Source organism: Prionailurus viverrinus, unplaced genomic scaffold (genome assembly GCF_022837055.1).
Source record: "Prionailurus viverrinus isolate Anna unplaced genomic scaffold, UM_Priviv_1.0 scaffold_42, whole genome shotgun sequence".
Classification (NCBI taxonomy): domain Eukaryota; kingdom Metazoa; phylum Chordata; class Mammalia; order Carnivora; family Felidae; genus Prionailurus; species Prionailurus viverrinus.
The window spans coordinates 2251646-2267414 of record NW_025927609.1 but is presented as its reverse complement, the minus strand read 5'-3'; the positions used below and the strand labels follow the sequence as shown (position 1 = coordinate 2267414).

The 15769-nt window shown below is 60.4% G+C and overlaps 1 protein-coding gene and 1 long non-coding RNA gene across 4 annotated transcripts; one reads left to right on the top strand and one right to left on the bottom strand.

The window, feature by feature from the left end:
• Positions 1-251: 251 nt before the first annotated feature.
• On the bottom strand, positions 252-10916 carry ICOSLG (inducible T cell costimulator ligand). Of its 3 annotated transcripts, none has more exons than XM_047847047.1 (7): positions 10723-10916; positions 8707-8747; positions 7228-7587; positions 6282-6578; positions 4028-4445; positions 3135-3171; positions 252-2234 (listed from the first exon to the last, which is right to left on the bottom strand). In XM_047847047.1, the coding sequence occupies exons 1-7, from the start codon at positions 10734-10736 to the stop codon at positions 2184-2186; spliced, it is 1218 nt and encodes a 405-aa protein (XP_047703003.1). In that variant the 5' UTR covers positions 10737-10916; the 3' UTR covers positions 252-2183. The 3 variants fall into 3 exon arrangements, with proteins under 3 accessions (XP_047703003.1, XP_047703004.1, XP_047703005.1); XM_047847048.1 differs by having other exon boundaries at positions 4028-4193; positions 10723-10909; XM_047847049.1 differs by lacking the exons at positions 252-2234; positions 3135-3171 and having other exon boundaries at positions 4148-4449; positions 10723-10915.
• A 571-nt stretch (positions 10917-11487) lies between these two features.
• Positions 11488-13492, top strand: LOC125159124 (uncharacterized). The gene is made up of 2 exons (XR_007149701.1): positions 11488-11678; positions 12545-13492. It is a non-coding gene; the product is annotated as an uncharacterized LOC125159124 (long non-coding RNA).
• The last annotated feature ends 2277 nt before the right edge of the window (positions 13493-15769 follow it).

Below are 15769 nucleotides of genomic sequence, written 5' to 3'. Positions count from 1 at the left end.
AGAGGGGCAGAGAGAGAGAGGGAGACACAGAATCCGAAGCAGGCTCCAGGCCTGTCTGCACAGAGCTGTCTGCACAGAGCCCGACACCGGGCGCGGGGCTCGAACCCACGGACCGCGAGATCATGGCCCGAGGCGAAGTCAGATGCCTACCCGGCTGAGCCCTGCAGGCACCCCTGACACCGACAGTAAGGAAGAGCCGAGCTGCGCGTGCAGGTGACTGTCACGCTGACCCAAGCCACTGGACACAGACACCACTTTCTGTCTTGTTATTCTTATAAATCAGGTTTCCAGAAACAGATGTAAAAACACTGGCCTTCGGCCTGTCCACAGTGCAGTGTAAGGAGTGGACAGAGACGTCCAGGCCAAAGGGCAAGGGGTCACTGTGCACCCTCCCAGGCCCGAGGGAGTGGGGGGACCCTGCTGGCATCCCTTGGGAGCCCCGGGTCCAGGCAGACCCACAAACAGGCGGTGGTGGGAGAGCGGCTGGGGGTCTGGGCAGCTGGCCCCCCTTCCCCCCACCCCCAGGGAGAAGCCCGCTTGGACAGGGGAGCGCTGGAAACAGACCCCGTTCCGTCCCGTCTGGGTGGGCGCCCAGTGACCAGGGTCTGCTGCGGACGGGCGGGCTGCAGGAGGTGCGGGACCCTCAGCCTGGACTCGGGGGGCCCCTGGGGAGGGCGGCTATGCCGGCACCCCTGCCCGAGGCCATAGGCGGGCTCCACAGCCCCTGCCTGCACCCAAATGGTCCTTCTGCTGTTTGCTCCGGATGCCAGTCGGCGACCTTCTCGTCCCCCTTTGGGAACACGCCTCTCCTGATGCTTTCGGGTAAAGTCTGGGTGCAGTCCACAGCACGCTGTGACAGCCAGGCAAGGAGTTTTGGGTACAAACACAGTGAACGCTTCTTGCAATGGATTGGGCTCAGCATTCCCACTGAGCCTGGTCCTTGTTTTTGCCATCACGGCCGCCACCAGTGCTGAATGACCGCAGGCGGGACACCGCCTTTCCCAGGGGCGTGCACACCAGGGTTAGTGGGCAGCCGGCTGTGCAGAACCTTCCAGAAACGTCAGCTGCTAGATTCAGGGGGGGCAACAACATGGAAACCACGCGGCGAGGGTCGAGGCCATGGGCCGCACACCCCTGGGTGGACTTGGGCCACCGCGCCTCTCCCGTCCCCCGCTGGGCCTCGTGGGCTCCACGGCAGCCGTGCAGGTCCCGGGGGAAGGTGACGGGTGCGGAGGGTGGCATGGAATTAGTGCCACATTTGGAACGGCTGCCACTCTGCGGGGAGAGCGCCCCCTCCGTGCGCGTCACGGCACCAAGTTGAAGGACCTCGATGGCCACGCAGTGAAGCCCGTGTCCACTGGAAACACGGGTCCCCAGTCCTGCCTGAGCAAGTTTCTGCGTTCTGCTCTTTTCCCTGCTTCTGTCACGATGGTCCCAGCAGCACGTTGTCTTCTCGAAAAAACTCCACTGTGCCTTTTTAGGAGGGACATCCAGCTTTCGACTAAGACAAGCGAGGTCAGGTTTTCTCCCCGGTGAAGATCCCAGAGGAAAAGTAGCTCCCAGGGACCTTCCGGTGTTGACCGGTTCCTGCATTCTGGACACACTTACACACGCACAGACACACGTACTCACACACACACGCACACGCAGCTCAGGGTGCAGGAGGGGAGGGGGCCCCGCGCGTGCGCCTCTCACAACAGCCCTGAGTGACCTCCAGCCGGCAGGGGAGGTCCTGGAGGAGACCCAGCTCGCCTCACTCCTTCCTAAAGGAGCCGCCCTTCCTCTGGTCTCAGAAAGCCCCCATCCCCCAAAACCCCCACGCGTTTTTGGGATTGAGAAGGGTTCCGTGGGCTCCGGGGGGCCGGGGCGGGGGGAGGAGCCATCACGAGGCACCTTCCTCCTGCATTTGGCAGCAAAGGCGGGGAGCCCGCTCACTTGGGGGCATGTGCGTTTGGAGCTGTTGGCCCTTGTGAGAGGTCCTCGTTCCAGGATCCGGGCGGCACCTGGAACATTCTCCCTGGGATCAGGCACGGTCCTACGTGTCCCTTCCAGGCCAGAGAGCCTCCGTGTCCGTGAAGCCCCCTTGTTAATGGCACCGATGGGGGCAGATGGTCCCCTCTTGGCCACCAGGTCCGCCAGAGTCAATTCCCAAGCTGCCATCCGCCATCCCTCCTGGTGGGATCTCACAGAAACCCTGTCCACGCTCCGGGTGGTGAGTTCTCATCAGACACGGTCTTGGAAAGAAACAGAAGGGAGAGCGTCACGGAGCACTGTGACTGCTTCCCTCCTCTCGGGGGCGGGCGGCTGCTTTCTCAGGACATAGGATGGTGGAAACGAAGGACCGGAAACTCGGAAAACCCACAAACAGTGTCCTTTGCCTGACAGGCGGGCCCTGGTGTTTTGGCAAGTTGTGTTCTGCAGTTGTCTGAAACTGGCTTGCGTGGCCTCAGGAGCACCGGTGTGACCAGGCTCAGCCCGGCCCAGCCTCCCCAGGACAAGTGTGGCTCACAGGGGTGCAGACGGGGCTCAGAGAGGGGTGGCCGTCTGCCAAAAGTGTCCAGTGCGGGCCAGCCCGCCTACGAGCCCCACTGCCCTTTGCAGCCTGAGGCACCTGCCACTTGGGAAACTGGAGGCTCTGTGTGTGGACGCTTTTCCCAAACTGGGTGGGAATCACTCGACCTTTGCTCCTGGGACAGCGGCTGCCTGCTTCTACCAGGAGACCCGGAGTAACTGTTCTGTGACAAAGGGCTTAGCGTCCGGACTCCCTTGAGACCCCCGTGGGGGTGGGGTGGGAAGGGTAGGGAGGAGGGGGCCCAGGGAGAAGGGATGAAGTTTGGCAGACGTGCCTGGGGGTCATCATCAGAGGCTCACTGCTTTCGTGGATGTCTGGAGAATTCTGTGACCCAATGGCAGTCAGCAAGTGTATACAAGGATAGGACTGCATGCCAAAGGGGAAAGCGTGACCTGCCTTCTCTAGGGGCTCATCGTGTTTCTGAAAATGTCCACATCCAGCTCCCCGTCATCGAGGATAGCTCGTGCCAGAGGCCAACACTGACAAAGCCACCGCCCAGCCATCCGCTCACATGAACCTGCACCTGTTGTCCACGGGCCCCCTTCCCTCTTGGCAAACTCACCGAAGAGAACGTCTGCTCTGGCCTTGCAGCCCAGCTCCTGTTGGAACAAACCGGAAACACTCAGGGCAGGTAGCAGGGGTAGAGAGGCGTTGCTCTAGAGTCCCCAGTGGCCCCTGGTGCCACGCACAGCAGGAACAGACTCACAGGGGAGGGTCCCTCGGGCCACCTGGTTTTCCGGGAAGATGCTTTGTAAGAGGTCTGTGCTCCGGACTCAAGGCGCCTCTCCAGGGCCTGGCCAGATCGGCAGTGGGCCATGGGCCGTGGGAAGTGTTTCTGGGATGAAGGCATTGGCAACAAACCAGAAACTCCAGCAGCACATGCAGACTTACATCAGGGAACCAGTGCTCCCCGTGCCCCGACCCTCCCGGAAGACCCGGAAGATCCCCAACTCTGTCAGTATCTTGGGGGATGCCCACCAGGCCGAGCTGGGGAGATGTCTCTTCCCTGTGCCCCCCGCTCAGGGCCTTCCCTACTGACCCTGGTTGACATGGTTGTGACCGTGTTCATGTTCTGGGCTTTCCTGCCTCTTCTGTGAGTTCTGCTGCTTTGTTTTGTAGGGTCAACACCCAGCCTTTCTCAATCTTTCTAAACCCCTTTGAGTTTGGCCAGAGTTCAACAGCCTCGTCAGGACCAAAGGCGGCTTGGCCTCCATAGAAATGGGCTCCATCCTGACGTCTAAATTCAGAAGCTGGCACTCCCACCCCACACTGGGAGAAAGCCTCACACGGCGCCCTCGGCTCGGCTGTGTCAGAAATATGGAGCCCACGACATCAGGGGCCACGCCCAGGACCCACGTCCCAGAGGTGGGGGAGCCGCTAGAACTCGTGAGCGTGAACGCTATTAAAGCCGCACTTCGCAGGAAAGCGACGTCTTGCAGAACTTTTAACGGGTACCTGCGTGGATCCCGCGGGGGGCACCTGCTTCGGCACACCCAGCCTGTAGCCACGGCCACGGCCACGACCACGCCCAGCACGATGAGGGCGCTGAGGACCGCCCCTTGTTTCTTCGGGGCATCGGCTTGGCTCTCGGTGATGCCATATTCCGTTCCGGTGACCGTTTCTACGGGAGAGGAAAATAACACAAGACTGAAAGGGTGGGGAGGAAAGGGGAGGGACCCCTTCCATCCTGAGCAGGAGAAAACCGAGGGAGGCACCGAGGCCTCAGAACTTCCCTGGCTTTGCTTTGTGACGTTTAAAATCTGCGGCTCTTCCGGGGGGGAGGGGCGGAACTCCACCTTTTCGCGACCTGGAACCCCAGCCCTTTCCAGCCGCCGCCACCTGGGCAGGGCAGGGTGAGAAGCACAGAGTCCTCCTGGCTTTCAAAAAAATGTTTACTGTGATTTAATGTATCATTTTATTTTTATTTTTATTTTTATTATTTAGTTTTATAGACAGATTTAAAAAAAGAAAGGCAAAAGTCACATAACGCAGTGAACACAGCAGCAGCATTTTGTACGTTTCCAGTGGGGCACGGCCATCGCCACCGTCTGGGTGCAGAGCTTCTGCGTCGCTCCCGGAGACGCCGTCTCCATCGGCAGCCAATGCCCTTCCCCTGCCCCCGCCCCCACTCATGGACTTTCCATCTCTAAGGATTGACCTATTCTGGACATTTCATATCAACGCGGTCACACGGCGTGTGTGCTTTCTGGCTCCTCACTGACCACGGCGTTCCCCAGCTCCAGCCGCGCGGCAGTGAGTATCAGTGCCTGGACGGAAGTGTTCATCCGTTCGCTGCTCATTGTGAGTAATGCTGCTCTGAACATTCACGCACATGTGAGTCCATCTGCAATTCTGCCGGGTGTACAACCCAGGAGCGGAATTGCTGGGTCACATGGAAACGCCACGACGACCTTCAGAGTCACCGCCAGGCTGTTTTCCAAAGTGGCTGCACCATTTTGCGTCCCTACCCCCCCCCACCCCCCCACATTGCATGAAGGGTTCATCCGTCCTCTCTTAACGTGACTGCTTAGCCCCTTGGAAAGTGGCTCTCCCGGGCACACGAGGAAGGGAAGCTTGTGATAAACGCCCCGTACGTCTCCAAAATGGGAGAAACCACTCAGTGGCTAGGTCTTGAATGCACCTTGGAATCATCTGGAAGCCTTTAAACATGTCCTGGTGCCCGGCTAGCCCAGGGGAGCAAATCCAATGGGTCGGGGCTTGGGGACTTTTACGGGCTTCCCAGCCATCCCACAGCACAGGAGCCGAGACCGCAGCCCTAAGAGAACCTTCTGGTTCCCCTTTCACCTGCTGCCGGGGCCGCCTTGCCGGGGAGACCACTGCTGGGAGGCGGCCATCAGAGGCAGGCTTTTTGGTACAGCCCTTGTCTTGGTCCATTTGGGCAGAGAGGCCAGGACCACTGGGTCACGAGGCCGTGCCTTGACTTCAGGGAGGAAGATGTCGGGCCCGCAAGGATTCCTGGGGGTCAGGGCCAGTCTCACAGCATGCGACCCACGCGGGCTCACGGGCCCACACTCAGGGGCTTGTGCTCGGCGTGACTGCTGCCGCTGCCCCCTGGGACTCTCATAAGGCCCGAACCAGGAGCTATGCTTTCTCTCCAACCTGTGCGGGGCCCCATAGGGCACGGGCAGGCCCACAGAGTCCATCGTGGAGCTCTCCCGCCTCCACCCAGGGGGACCTGTCATCTCAACACTAGTGACAGGGATGCAGAATGAGAGAGCCCGTGGCCTCTGTGGAGTCGCCTGCCTGCACCCCTCCCATGGGGAAGCCCCGAGCCCGCAGCCAGGCCAGCTGCCGGCGGCTGGAACCCCAGCAGGGGCGCTCTGGCCCTCTAAGCGGCAGAGGCTCAGCCATGCCTTCAACCCTGATGCCGCCGCTGCCCGGTCCTACACAACCTTCCAGGCCTCAGCCCCTCGTCTGTGAAGTGAGTCACCAAACCTGAGCTTGAGAGCGAAGATTAAGTGAAACCACTTAAGCACTGAGCGCCCGGCCCCATTCCTGCCCTCGGCAGCCGTGGTGAATTTCGTCGTCGAGTGCTGCCTGTCACCTCCTCCCCCTTCCTTCCAGCTTCCGGAAGCCACTGCCCAGGCACCTTGCCGGGGCTCGGTCTTCTGGCTCAGAGGACCTCCTGAGTCACCGCAGGCCCACAGTCTTGGGTCGGTGTCAGGGGACAGACCCCGGGGGACCTTACCTGCCTGAGTGCTGATCGTCGTCAGGTTTTGGTGCAAGAGCACATTCTCTATGCAGCAGCCGACGTTCACGCTGGGGGTCCGCCGGATCGTCAGGACACTGACCACGTCGTACAAGCCCTGTGCATTCAAGGAGACCGTGTTGTTCTGCAAGGTCTCGTTCAGCAGGCTGTTGTCCGTCCTGTTGATCCAGTACACGTTAGGCCTCGGGTAGCCGTTCATGGACGTGCACGTGAACGTCAGCTCCTCATTCTCGGAGGGGCCGCTTGGGGCCCTGACCACGGGCATGCTGTAGTTGGCTGCAGGGGGGAGATGGGTGGTGAGGGAGGCAGGTTCTGAAGGTCAGAAACAGAGGGGCACGTGGTTGGTGCCCAGGGCCAGGGTAGAGGGGAGGTGGCCCAGCGTGCCCTCACCGCGGGGGAGAGGCAGGACCGGGGCTGCGGGCCGGGCAGCCCGCACACACCGCCGCCCCCCAGCAGGGCTGCTGGGCCCGCACCCCCTCCCCCATGTGAGCAGGCGGGGCGCGTGTGGATCTCCGGTGACACGGGAGGCTCGCAGGCCTTCCGGAGGGGACAGGGTCCGGGGTCCTTGGTTGACTTTAATTTTCTTCCTAAACTCGGATCTCCCTTGGTGCTTTGCAGCATTCTCTCCTAATTTCATTAAGAACACCTAGTTGGACTTGAGATGCAGAATTTAAGGCCCAGACAGCAAGGTTAGGAGTTCTTCTGTGACACCAGGTGACCTCAGGCTACGGAAAACTTCCCAGGAGCTGAATGAGTTTTCAACCAGTTCAGCTTCCCGCTCGGTTGGACAGAAACCCGCCGGCAGAGACTAGGACGTTCTTTACGGAAGAAACAGGTGAATGAGCCCGAGAATGGGCCTCGTTAATACTTCCTCTGGGACGCAAGGCTGGGGTGGGGTCTGTCCCGTCAGCTTCCACGGTCTTACCTGCCACGTGTAACGTCACCACGACATCCAGAATCTTCTCTAACTCCAGGGATTTCCTAAACACCAGGCAGTTGAACCTCTGTTCATCCTGGGGGGTGATGTTGTGCAGATGGAGAGAGAAATCACCCCGCTTCATGCTCTCCAGCGACAGCCGGGCCCTGTCCCTGTAGCGGTTGTCCTCGTGGCCCGCGGAGCTGTTCCCGGAGAGGTAGTAGGTGACCACGGTCTTCGGTGTGCCGACGACACTGGTTTGCCAGTACACATAAAGGTCATTTAAATCAAAACTGTGTCTTTCGGGGAAAATGCAGCTGAGCTCCACGTCGCTGCCCACCAGCGCCCTGACTTCTTTCTCTTGAACATCTGTTGTGGTTCAGAAAGCACGACATTTACTTGCTATGGTTGAGTCCCAGCCCGCGAAGTTCTCTAACTAGGGGGAGGGAGGCTTTTTGGTAGCAAGGGTCAATCGGACACCTATTCTGACTCATTTCAGTAGAAATGTTAATGCAGGGGCGCCTGGGTGGCGCAGTCCGTTAAGCGTCCGACTTCAGCCAGGTCACGATCTCGCGGTCTGTGGGTTCGAGCCCCGCGTCAGGCTCTGGGCTGATGGCTCAGAGCCTGGAGCCTGTTTCCGATTCTGTGTCTCCCTCTCTCTCTGCCCCTCCCCCGTTCGTGCTCTGTCTCTCTCTGTCCCAAAAATAAATAAATGTTGAAAAAAAATTTAAAAAAAAAAAAAAAAGAAATGTTAATGCATTAATCAAATAGACGTAGGAATGTGCTAGCATGTTTAAAATTCAAACAGTTTGGGAAAGCACTATATTCTCCAGCGTGGATTTCCGCCCTGGTGGGAGAGGCCGGCATCGGGAGGAGTCGGGGGAGGGGCGGGCACCCAGGACAGCTCTGCACGGTTTGGGCCCCCTCTTGGGTGTTTATAATTAACTCAACGTAAAAAGCTTTTTTTTTTTTTTTTAATTAGGACATTTACAAGAAAACAGTTTCTCAGCAACAGCATTGTATTAAAACGCTGCTCGCAGGGCATCAGAAAGGCCCACGTGCCGAGTCTAGAGCCGCCGCACCACCGGTGCGGCCATGGCAATGCCCGTGTCCCCTGTCCTGCCACCCTCGGGGCTGGAAGGCTCCGCAAGGTCTCAGCCTCGGCTGTGGTGCCAGATCCCTGTTCCTTGCTCTTCTGGAAGGTGGTGGCTCTGGAGGCTCCCCGGGGCTGACTGGGGCAAAGGGGTCAAGAGAAATGGGAAGCCCCAGCTCATCTGGAACGCGGAGGGATGGAAGCGACTGTCGCTAAACACGAACTAAGACAAGAACTGCAGGGGCTGCACAAGCGGCCCCTTCGTGGCCTTGAATCTGCACGTTCCCCTAGGCGCCGAGCCCCGCTTTCCCGTAGGGCCCCCTGCAAAGGCCAGAAGGGCCGCAGTGAGGTGGCACCCGCATCCGCAGCCCCGGCAGGAGCCTCTCTGAACTTACTGGCTTGCAGGGCGCTGAACAGGAGCAGGAACATTCCAGCGCTGAAAGGAAACGACCGGAAAGGCAGGTGAGTTCCCGCTCCTCCCAAACCTCGTGGGCAGCGGTGCTCATGCCCACAGAGGAATGTGAACACACCCACAGCCCAGCCCGTCGGACGCGCCCTCCCCCCACGCACAGCAAGTCCTGAGCCACCAGCCAGCTCACAGGGTGGAGGGAGCCACCCCCCAAGCCACTGCCTTCAACCCTGTGCCCGCCTGGCTTTTGCCGGGGATGGATTCCAAAAGACTATATGAAATCAGAAAAATACACTCTCAGGGACACCTGGGTGGCTCAGTCAGTTAAGTGTCCGACTTCGGCTCAGATCACTATCTTGCGGTGTGTGAGTTCGAGCCCCGCGTCGGGCTCACTGCTGTCAGCGCAGAGCCTGGAGCCTGCTTCGGATCCTCTGCCCCCCTCTCTCTCTTTGCCCCCCCCCCACACTTGTGCTCTCTCTCTCTCTCTCTCTCTCTCAAAAGTAAATAAATCTTAAACAAAAAAGAAAGAAAAAAGGAGAATACGCTTTCAGGGTGTTTCTAGTCAGAGTTACACTTAGGTTTGGGGAGACAGAGAGGCTGTAACACGCCCCGCGGCAGGGTCGACTGAGCGCAGGGCGGCGTTCTGAAAGGACACGGTTGTTCTGAAACTACATCTGGTGGCTCTTCCAGAGCAGGCGGGTGGCTCAGCTGCCCGGGGCCAGCAAACCCCTCTGGGGACTTCCGAGGCTCTTCGACCCAGACCTTCGACCCCAGGGACTCCACACCGTGTGCAGCTCAGCCCAGCCACCCCCTCCTGAAGGCCTCCCAGGCTTGTGTCCGCTGAGCTCTGGCCCCAGAGAAACCCCTGCCTCGCCCGCCACAGCCGTCATCTGAATGTGCACAGACGCATGTCCCTTGCCGAGTAAACTCAGGTCTGCATGGCTGTCCGGCCGAGCTGGGCCCAGGCCACCAGGGGCTCCCTCACGCCAGAGGCCACAGCCTGCAGACAGGCCTGTCGTCTCTCCTGTCTCTGTTGGGGCCACCATTGCTGCTCGCGGGGACAGCTCCCATAACCTCCACCTGCAGCCCCCTTCCCTGGAGCCAGAGCAACCTTCCAAAACACAAGAGCTGCGAACACCCTGGTGGCTCCGACCCCCTTCTGCACTGAGGATTCAGGGAGCATACACCTGCTGGGCCTCCTCTGGTTATCGGGGGGCAACCTGAGTCACAAGCACTGGCCTTGGGGAGGGAGCTGGGTCGGCCTGCTCCCTGGGTGCGCCCTGGGCCCCCTGCTGGCCCACCTGGTCCCCAGCCTACACCCCAGACTCTGGGGTGTGGGTGACCATGAGGACGTATTTTCTTCGCTTGAGAAAATGGTTGTAACTACCTGCATTTATAACCGGGGACACCCGGTGGCAGCCAGCTTATCAAGGCTGGCACGCCCCCGACCTGACCTGAAGGGGGCGCTCTGGCCAAAAGCGGAGAGCAAGGCAGAGTCACCCAGCTCTCCAGCCCGCACCGCGAGCGGTGAGCTGAGCCGGGGTGCCAGCCTCGCACCTCCTCCGGGTTGGTTCTGCCGACGGGAGGACATGTCACCCAACAGTGGGCACCGGCTGGCCTTGGAGGGAGCGGCCACGGCACTGCGAGGTCGCGCCCCACCGCTGGGCAGTCCGTGCCCTCGTCCCCTTAGTGCGGCGCGCGGCTGCTCTCCTTTAGCTTTCGCTCTCGCCCTCTCGCGGCGGGCACCCGCCCCCAGGCACACCCACGCGCCGCCGTCGGCCCCCCACAGCGCGCCCCGCCGCTGGGCGGAGGCCACCCTCCTGCAGGTAGGGCTCCCGGCGCAGCGGCGCTCCCAGCGGCCGGCCCTGCCCGCGGATCCGGCCGGCGCCGCCAGGTGGGCGGGGGGGTCCTACCCGGCCCCCCGGGGATCCTGCTCCCTGCTCCAGCTTCTCTTCTTCCGGTGCACCCGCAGGACCCGTCCTCCCCGCCTCCGCACGCTCACCTTGTCAGCCGCATGGTGGGGGCGGGACCTCGGGCCGCCGGAGCCGTCGGAGCGAGAAAGACCTCGGGCCGCGGGAGCGGTCGGAGCGCGTGAGCCCAGGTCTCACTGCGCGCCTCCGCCGCTCTGCGCGCTAAGTGAATCGCAAGAGCTGACTTTACCCGGCGCCCGCCCGGGGCCTCGCCCCTGTTCCCACCCCCTGCCCAGTCCCTCCCACGCCCTTGGCCGCAGGCGGGGCTCGGAAAAACGGAAGCTCAGTCACAGGCTCCACAAAGTTAAGCCCTCCCCAGCCGCTGGGCGCCGAGTTGGGAGGGTGGTGCGTGGTCCCGGGGAGGAGGGCGGCCGAGGGCTCTGCGGGAGGCTGGCGGGGCTGGCGGGGCCGTGGGAGGCTAAGTGCTGCCCCCCGGTGTCGCGCAGAACGTCCGCGCCCCGATGGGGAGGCAGAGGCCGGCCTTTGGAGGTGAGGGCCAACGAGGAGGGGTCCCCTGAGCGCAGCCACCTCCAGCAGCCCGTCCTCCGTTCACCAAAGATGTAGCGCACACCCACCGCGGGCCAGGTCCTTTGTGAGCGCCAAGGACCGACTGTTAAAAACAGACAGGCCGCCCCGGGAAAGTGAACATTCCCGGGGAAACAAGGGAGGAAGCGGGGCCCGGGAGACTGGGGTAGACCGCCGGGGAGGGCGGCCGGGGAGGGGCGGAACCTGCAGGTGAGACCCGCGGCCAGGCAGGGGCGGGGCCGGCAGTCCCGAAGCTCTGGGGCTTCACCCCTTCCGGGCCTCTGGGAAATTGGGTGGAGGGCGTGCCCAGGCCAAGCGGGGCCGCCCTCCGTTTTAGCCGGGGAGCCAGGGCCAGGGGGCCAGGCCAGGGCTCCATTCACGTGTCCGGAGAGGGCCCGGGCCGTCCGAACTCGGCGTGTGGCGGCGTCGTGAAGGGGGCGGGAGATGGGGGCCCGCAGGAAAGGTAAGATACGGCTGGGAGAGCAGGGTGTGGGGGTGAATCAAATCCTAGAGAGGTCTCAGGACGCTTCCTATTCCCGGAACCAGAACGCCAGGGCCATATTCTGCGCGCAGCCGGACACGCTTGGGGGAAGGGCACCGGCTCAGACCCAGCGGGTCCGGAAGGGGACACGACGCGGGTGGCCTTGCTGCCCCTTGGGTTGGCAGCGACTGGCAGCGGAGAGCCCGCGGGTGAGGAGCGAGAGCGCCGGGTGGGAGCCACTCCACCTCCCGGCCCTCGCGGGTCCAGCCCCGCCCACAAGCGCCGGGGTTCCCTCTGATTGGGCGGGGGACGGGCTACGCTGCACTGATTGGCCAGCGCCTGGGTGGCGCTCCACCTCCGGAAGCTCCCCGGGGAGCCCACTCCGCGGGTCTGGTTGCCGCCCCCCCCCCCCCCCCAGTGCGATCGCCGCCGGAGTCGCAGGCGAGGGGAAGGAAGGTGCCCAGTCGGGTGGGCCCCGGAAACGCAGGCCCTCGATGCAGCCCGGGCATTGCCCCACGGCAGCGGGGAGGCGGGAGGGAGGGGGCTGGCAGGGGCTAATCTGCAGAGCTGAGGGGTGCTGTGACTGGTGGGGAGGCACCAGGTTCTGCTTCCTGAGCAGGGCCCCCACCCCTCGCCGCAGACCCCAGAAGGTCAAGTGCTGCTGCCAGGCCAGCCAAGAATGGGGACTCGGACCAAGGAAGCGCTGTTTGTTGAGCAGGTAGAGGAGTGGCAGGGAGAGCAGCAGCTGGGTCGCAAGGGGCATCCGGGCAGGACCCGGGTCTGGGGGAAGTGGCGCACCCAAGACCAGTCTCAGGGACCTCAGCCTGATGAGTGCATGTTGGATTCAGGAGCTGTGTGACCTGAGACAAGTTAGTTAACTCCTCTGTGCCTGCCTTTTCTCATCTGCGGAGTGGAGACAGTTACAACACCTTCCTCAGAAAAGCAGCTGACTTAATACGTGGCTATTGTGAGCGGATACACATAAAACATTCACACCAATACTGGCACGAGGATTTTCAGACAAGTGGAAAAAAACAGAACATTCCTCTGAAGGCTTCCTGCAGTGGAGGAAAGGTTTCCCTTTCTTCCCCTTGATAGTGACCCTGTTTCTCAGGCGGTCAGAGAGCGGAGAGAGAGAACATCCAGGCCTCCCTGGGCACCAAGCAGCGGTTGTATTCGTGCTGGGAATTGGAAGTCCTTGGCACAGACGAGGAAGGAGCAGGCTGCACTTTGCTGCTGGAGACCCGGGCTTCCTGTCAGCTGTCCTGAGCAGCTCCCTTGGGGTCTGGCACAGCGCCTTGCTGTTGACACGTGGGCGTCCCTGGTCCCAGAGAGCCCACCCTTCTGGTGCGTGTGCCAGTTTCCTGGGCGAGCCGTAACGAATCACCGAAACTTGGCGTCTTAAAACAACAGAAATGTATTCTCTCGAAGTTCTGGAGGCTGGAGGTCTGGAATCAGAGCTCCTTTGGGGACTTGACATGAGGCTACTTCCCATGTCTTCTGCTCTTGGTGGCCCCAGGCTCCCGCGGCTTGCAGCTGCTTCTCTGTCTCCAGGGTCATGACCTTCTCCTCTGTATGAGGTCAAGTCTCCCTGTGCCTCCCCCCATAAGAACCTTTGTGATCACATTTAGCTCCCCCCCCCCCAGTAATTCCCGACAGCCTCCCCATCTCGATTTCACAATGTCAGCTACATTTTTTTTGCCATATAAGGTGACATTCACAGGCTGCAGGGAGTAGGACAGGGACATCTTTTGGGATCTGTGGGTGGGATTAAATACTTGGTGAATTTTGAGGTATTTGAGGATCGACAGTGTTCTGCTGTTTGAGCGGCTCTGGGCCCCTACTTGGGAGCAGTCTGATAGAAAGCACACACCAGGGGCGCCTGGGGGGCTCGCTGGGTTGAGCGTCCCACTTCAGCTCAGGTCATGACCTCCGGGTTGGGGGTTCGAGCCCCGCGTCGGGCTCTGTGCTGACAGCTCGGAGCCTGGAGCCTGCTTCCGATTCTGTGTCTCCCTCTCTCTCTGCAACTCCCCCACTCGCACTCTGTCTCTCTGTCTCTCTCTCAAAAATAAATACACATTAAAAAATTAAAAAGGAAAGAAAAAGAAAGTGGACACTAACACATTGGCCCCACAGCACTGGTTCCCTGGGGTGGAAGCAGCCTGGAGTCAGCCCCTCCCCACCCTCCTATCCCCCCCACCCCCGTCACCTCACCCTGTCCAGACAGTTGTGATGAGCTCACATTTTTGTCAGACTGGCCCCAGAACTTGACCTACCGGGAAGGTCTTACCTGTGCTTGTATGATGTGGTCTCCACTCCCCACCTTTTCTGGGGCTCCTGTGGCCTCCGTTCCATTACAGATCATGCTAAATTAGCCCCTGGACCCAAGACCTGTGACATCAAAGCCCAGCGTTGTCCTCCCGTCCACCCAAGAGAGAAGGTTCCTGGGGATTCCGTGAAGGCCTCTGAATTAATCAGGGCTCTCTAGAGAAACGGAACCCACGGGATGTGCCTATATATACAGAGGGAAACTTAGTTCAAGGAAGGGGCTCATGGGATCATGGAGGCTTGGTAAGCTCACAATTTGGGGGTGTGCTGGCTGGCCAGAGACCCGGGGAGGAGTGGAGCCCGCGGGCGGCCTGCTGAAGAACTCCCTGCTCGGAGGAGGTCAGCTGGCTCTAGTCGGCCTTCGGTGGACCGGTAGAGGCCCGCGTGTCGGTCTGATCGGGCTGCCATAACACACTATCATACACCGAATGGCTTCTAAAGGGCCGGAACGTGTTGCTCACGGTTCTGGAGACGGGAAGTCTGAGGGCAGGAGGCCTGCAGGGTCGCGTGAGAGCCCTCTTCCTCATCACACACTTTCAGTGCAGCGTCGAGTGGCAGAAGGGGCGAGGGGGCCCTCCGGGGCCTCGTGGATGAGGGCGCTGGTCCCATTTTGGAGTCCCCTGCCGAAGGCCCCATGTCCCAACACCACCATCTCGGGGGTTAGGATTTCAACATGTAAATCTTGGGGAGACACAGACCTTCAGCCGGTAGCACCCATCCGCATTATGGAGGGCAGTCTCCTTTACTCCGAGCCCACCAATTTAAATGTCAATTTCATCCAAAAAACACCTTCACAGAAGCGTCCGGAATAACGTTTGAACAAGTATCCGGGCCCCGTGGCCCAGCCAAGTCGAAACCATTACAACTTCTATTCTCCTTCAAGGTATTTTTTTTTTTTTTTATCTTGAGAAGGCCCAATTTTAACCCCACTTTTCTCCCGCAAAGCGTGGGCCCCGAGGCTCCCCTCACCCCAGTTGCGACGCCCAGGATAAGTTGGGTCTGTTTAATTAAGTCTACCTCACTTTGGGGGAGTTTCTGGCTAATCTGGAAAGGTCCCTTTAGGATTCATTACACGTGACTTGAAGCCAGCTTGAGTCGGTGCTCTGTAACACGTCTGTCCTCACTGGGGCCCGTGGCGAGTGGGAATCCCACTTCCTACGGGCAATTGCCTCTGGTTTAAGGAGCACCCGTGGGCTGCAGGCCTCGAACGGGGATCGGACCTTGGCCTCTGTGCTGTCCATTCAGCTCTTTCTCCCTTTGTTTACCAACCGTCCTAGTCTACGCTTTGCAAGGGTTTGGGATGTTTGGTGCGGCTATCATCGGGGGGGAGCGGTATTCACTCTCAGCCGGCGGCAGTCACGAACCCACAGGGGCCACATGTGCACAGGGGACACGGGCCACACCCACCATGACAACCTGTCCTGCCTATCTTCCTCACACACACTCCCACGTCCTACGGGATAAAAGAAAGGCTATCCTTGCACATAAAAACACCAGAATATGACCAGTAACAACCACAATGAATATATTTGTAACGTCTCAACCGGCACACACAAACGTTTTCAGCAACAAATATGCTTCATAACGTCAGGGTCTTGTCCAAGGTTAGAGGCTGAGAATGTCGCCCCTGTGAGAAAGGGCGGGGCCGGGCCGGGCCCTGCATCACCGCACCGAGCAGGAGGTGCCTCTGTCTGAGGCCACCTTGGGAAATCCAAAGTCAGCCAGATAAAATAATAGTTTGAAGA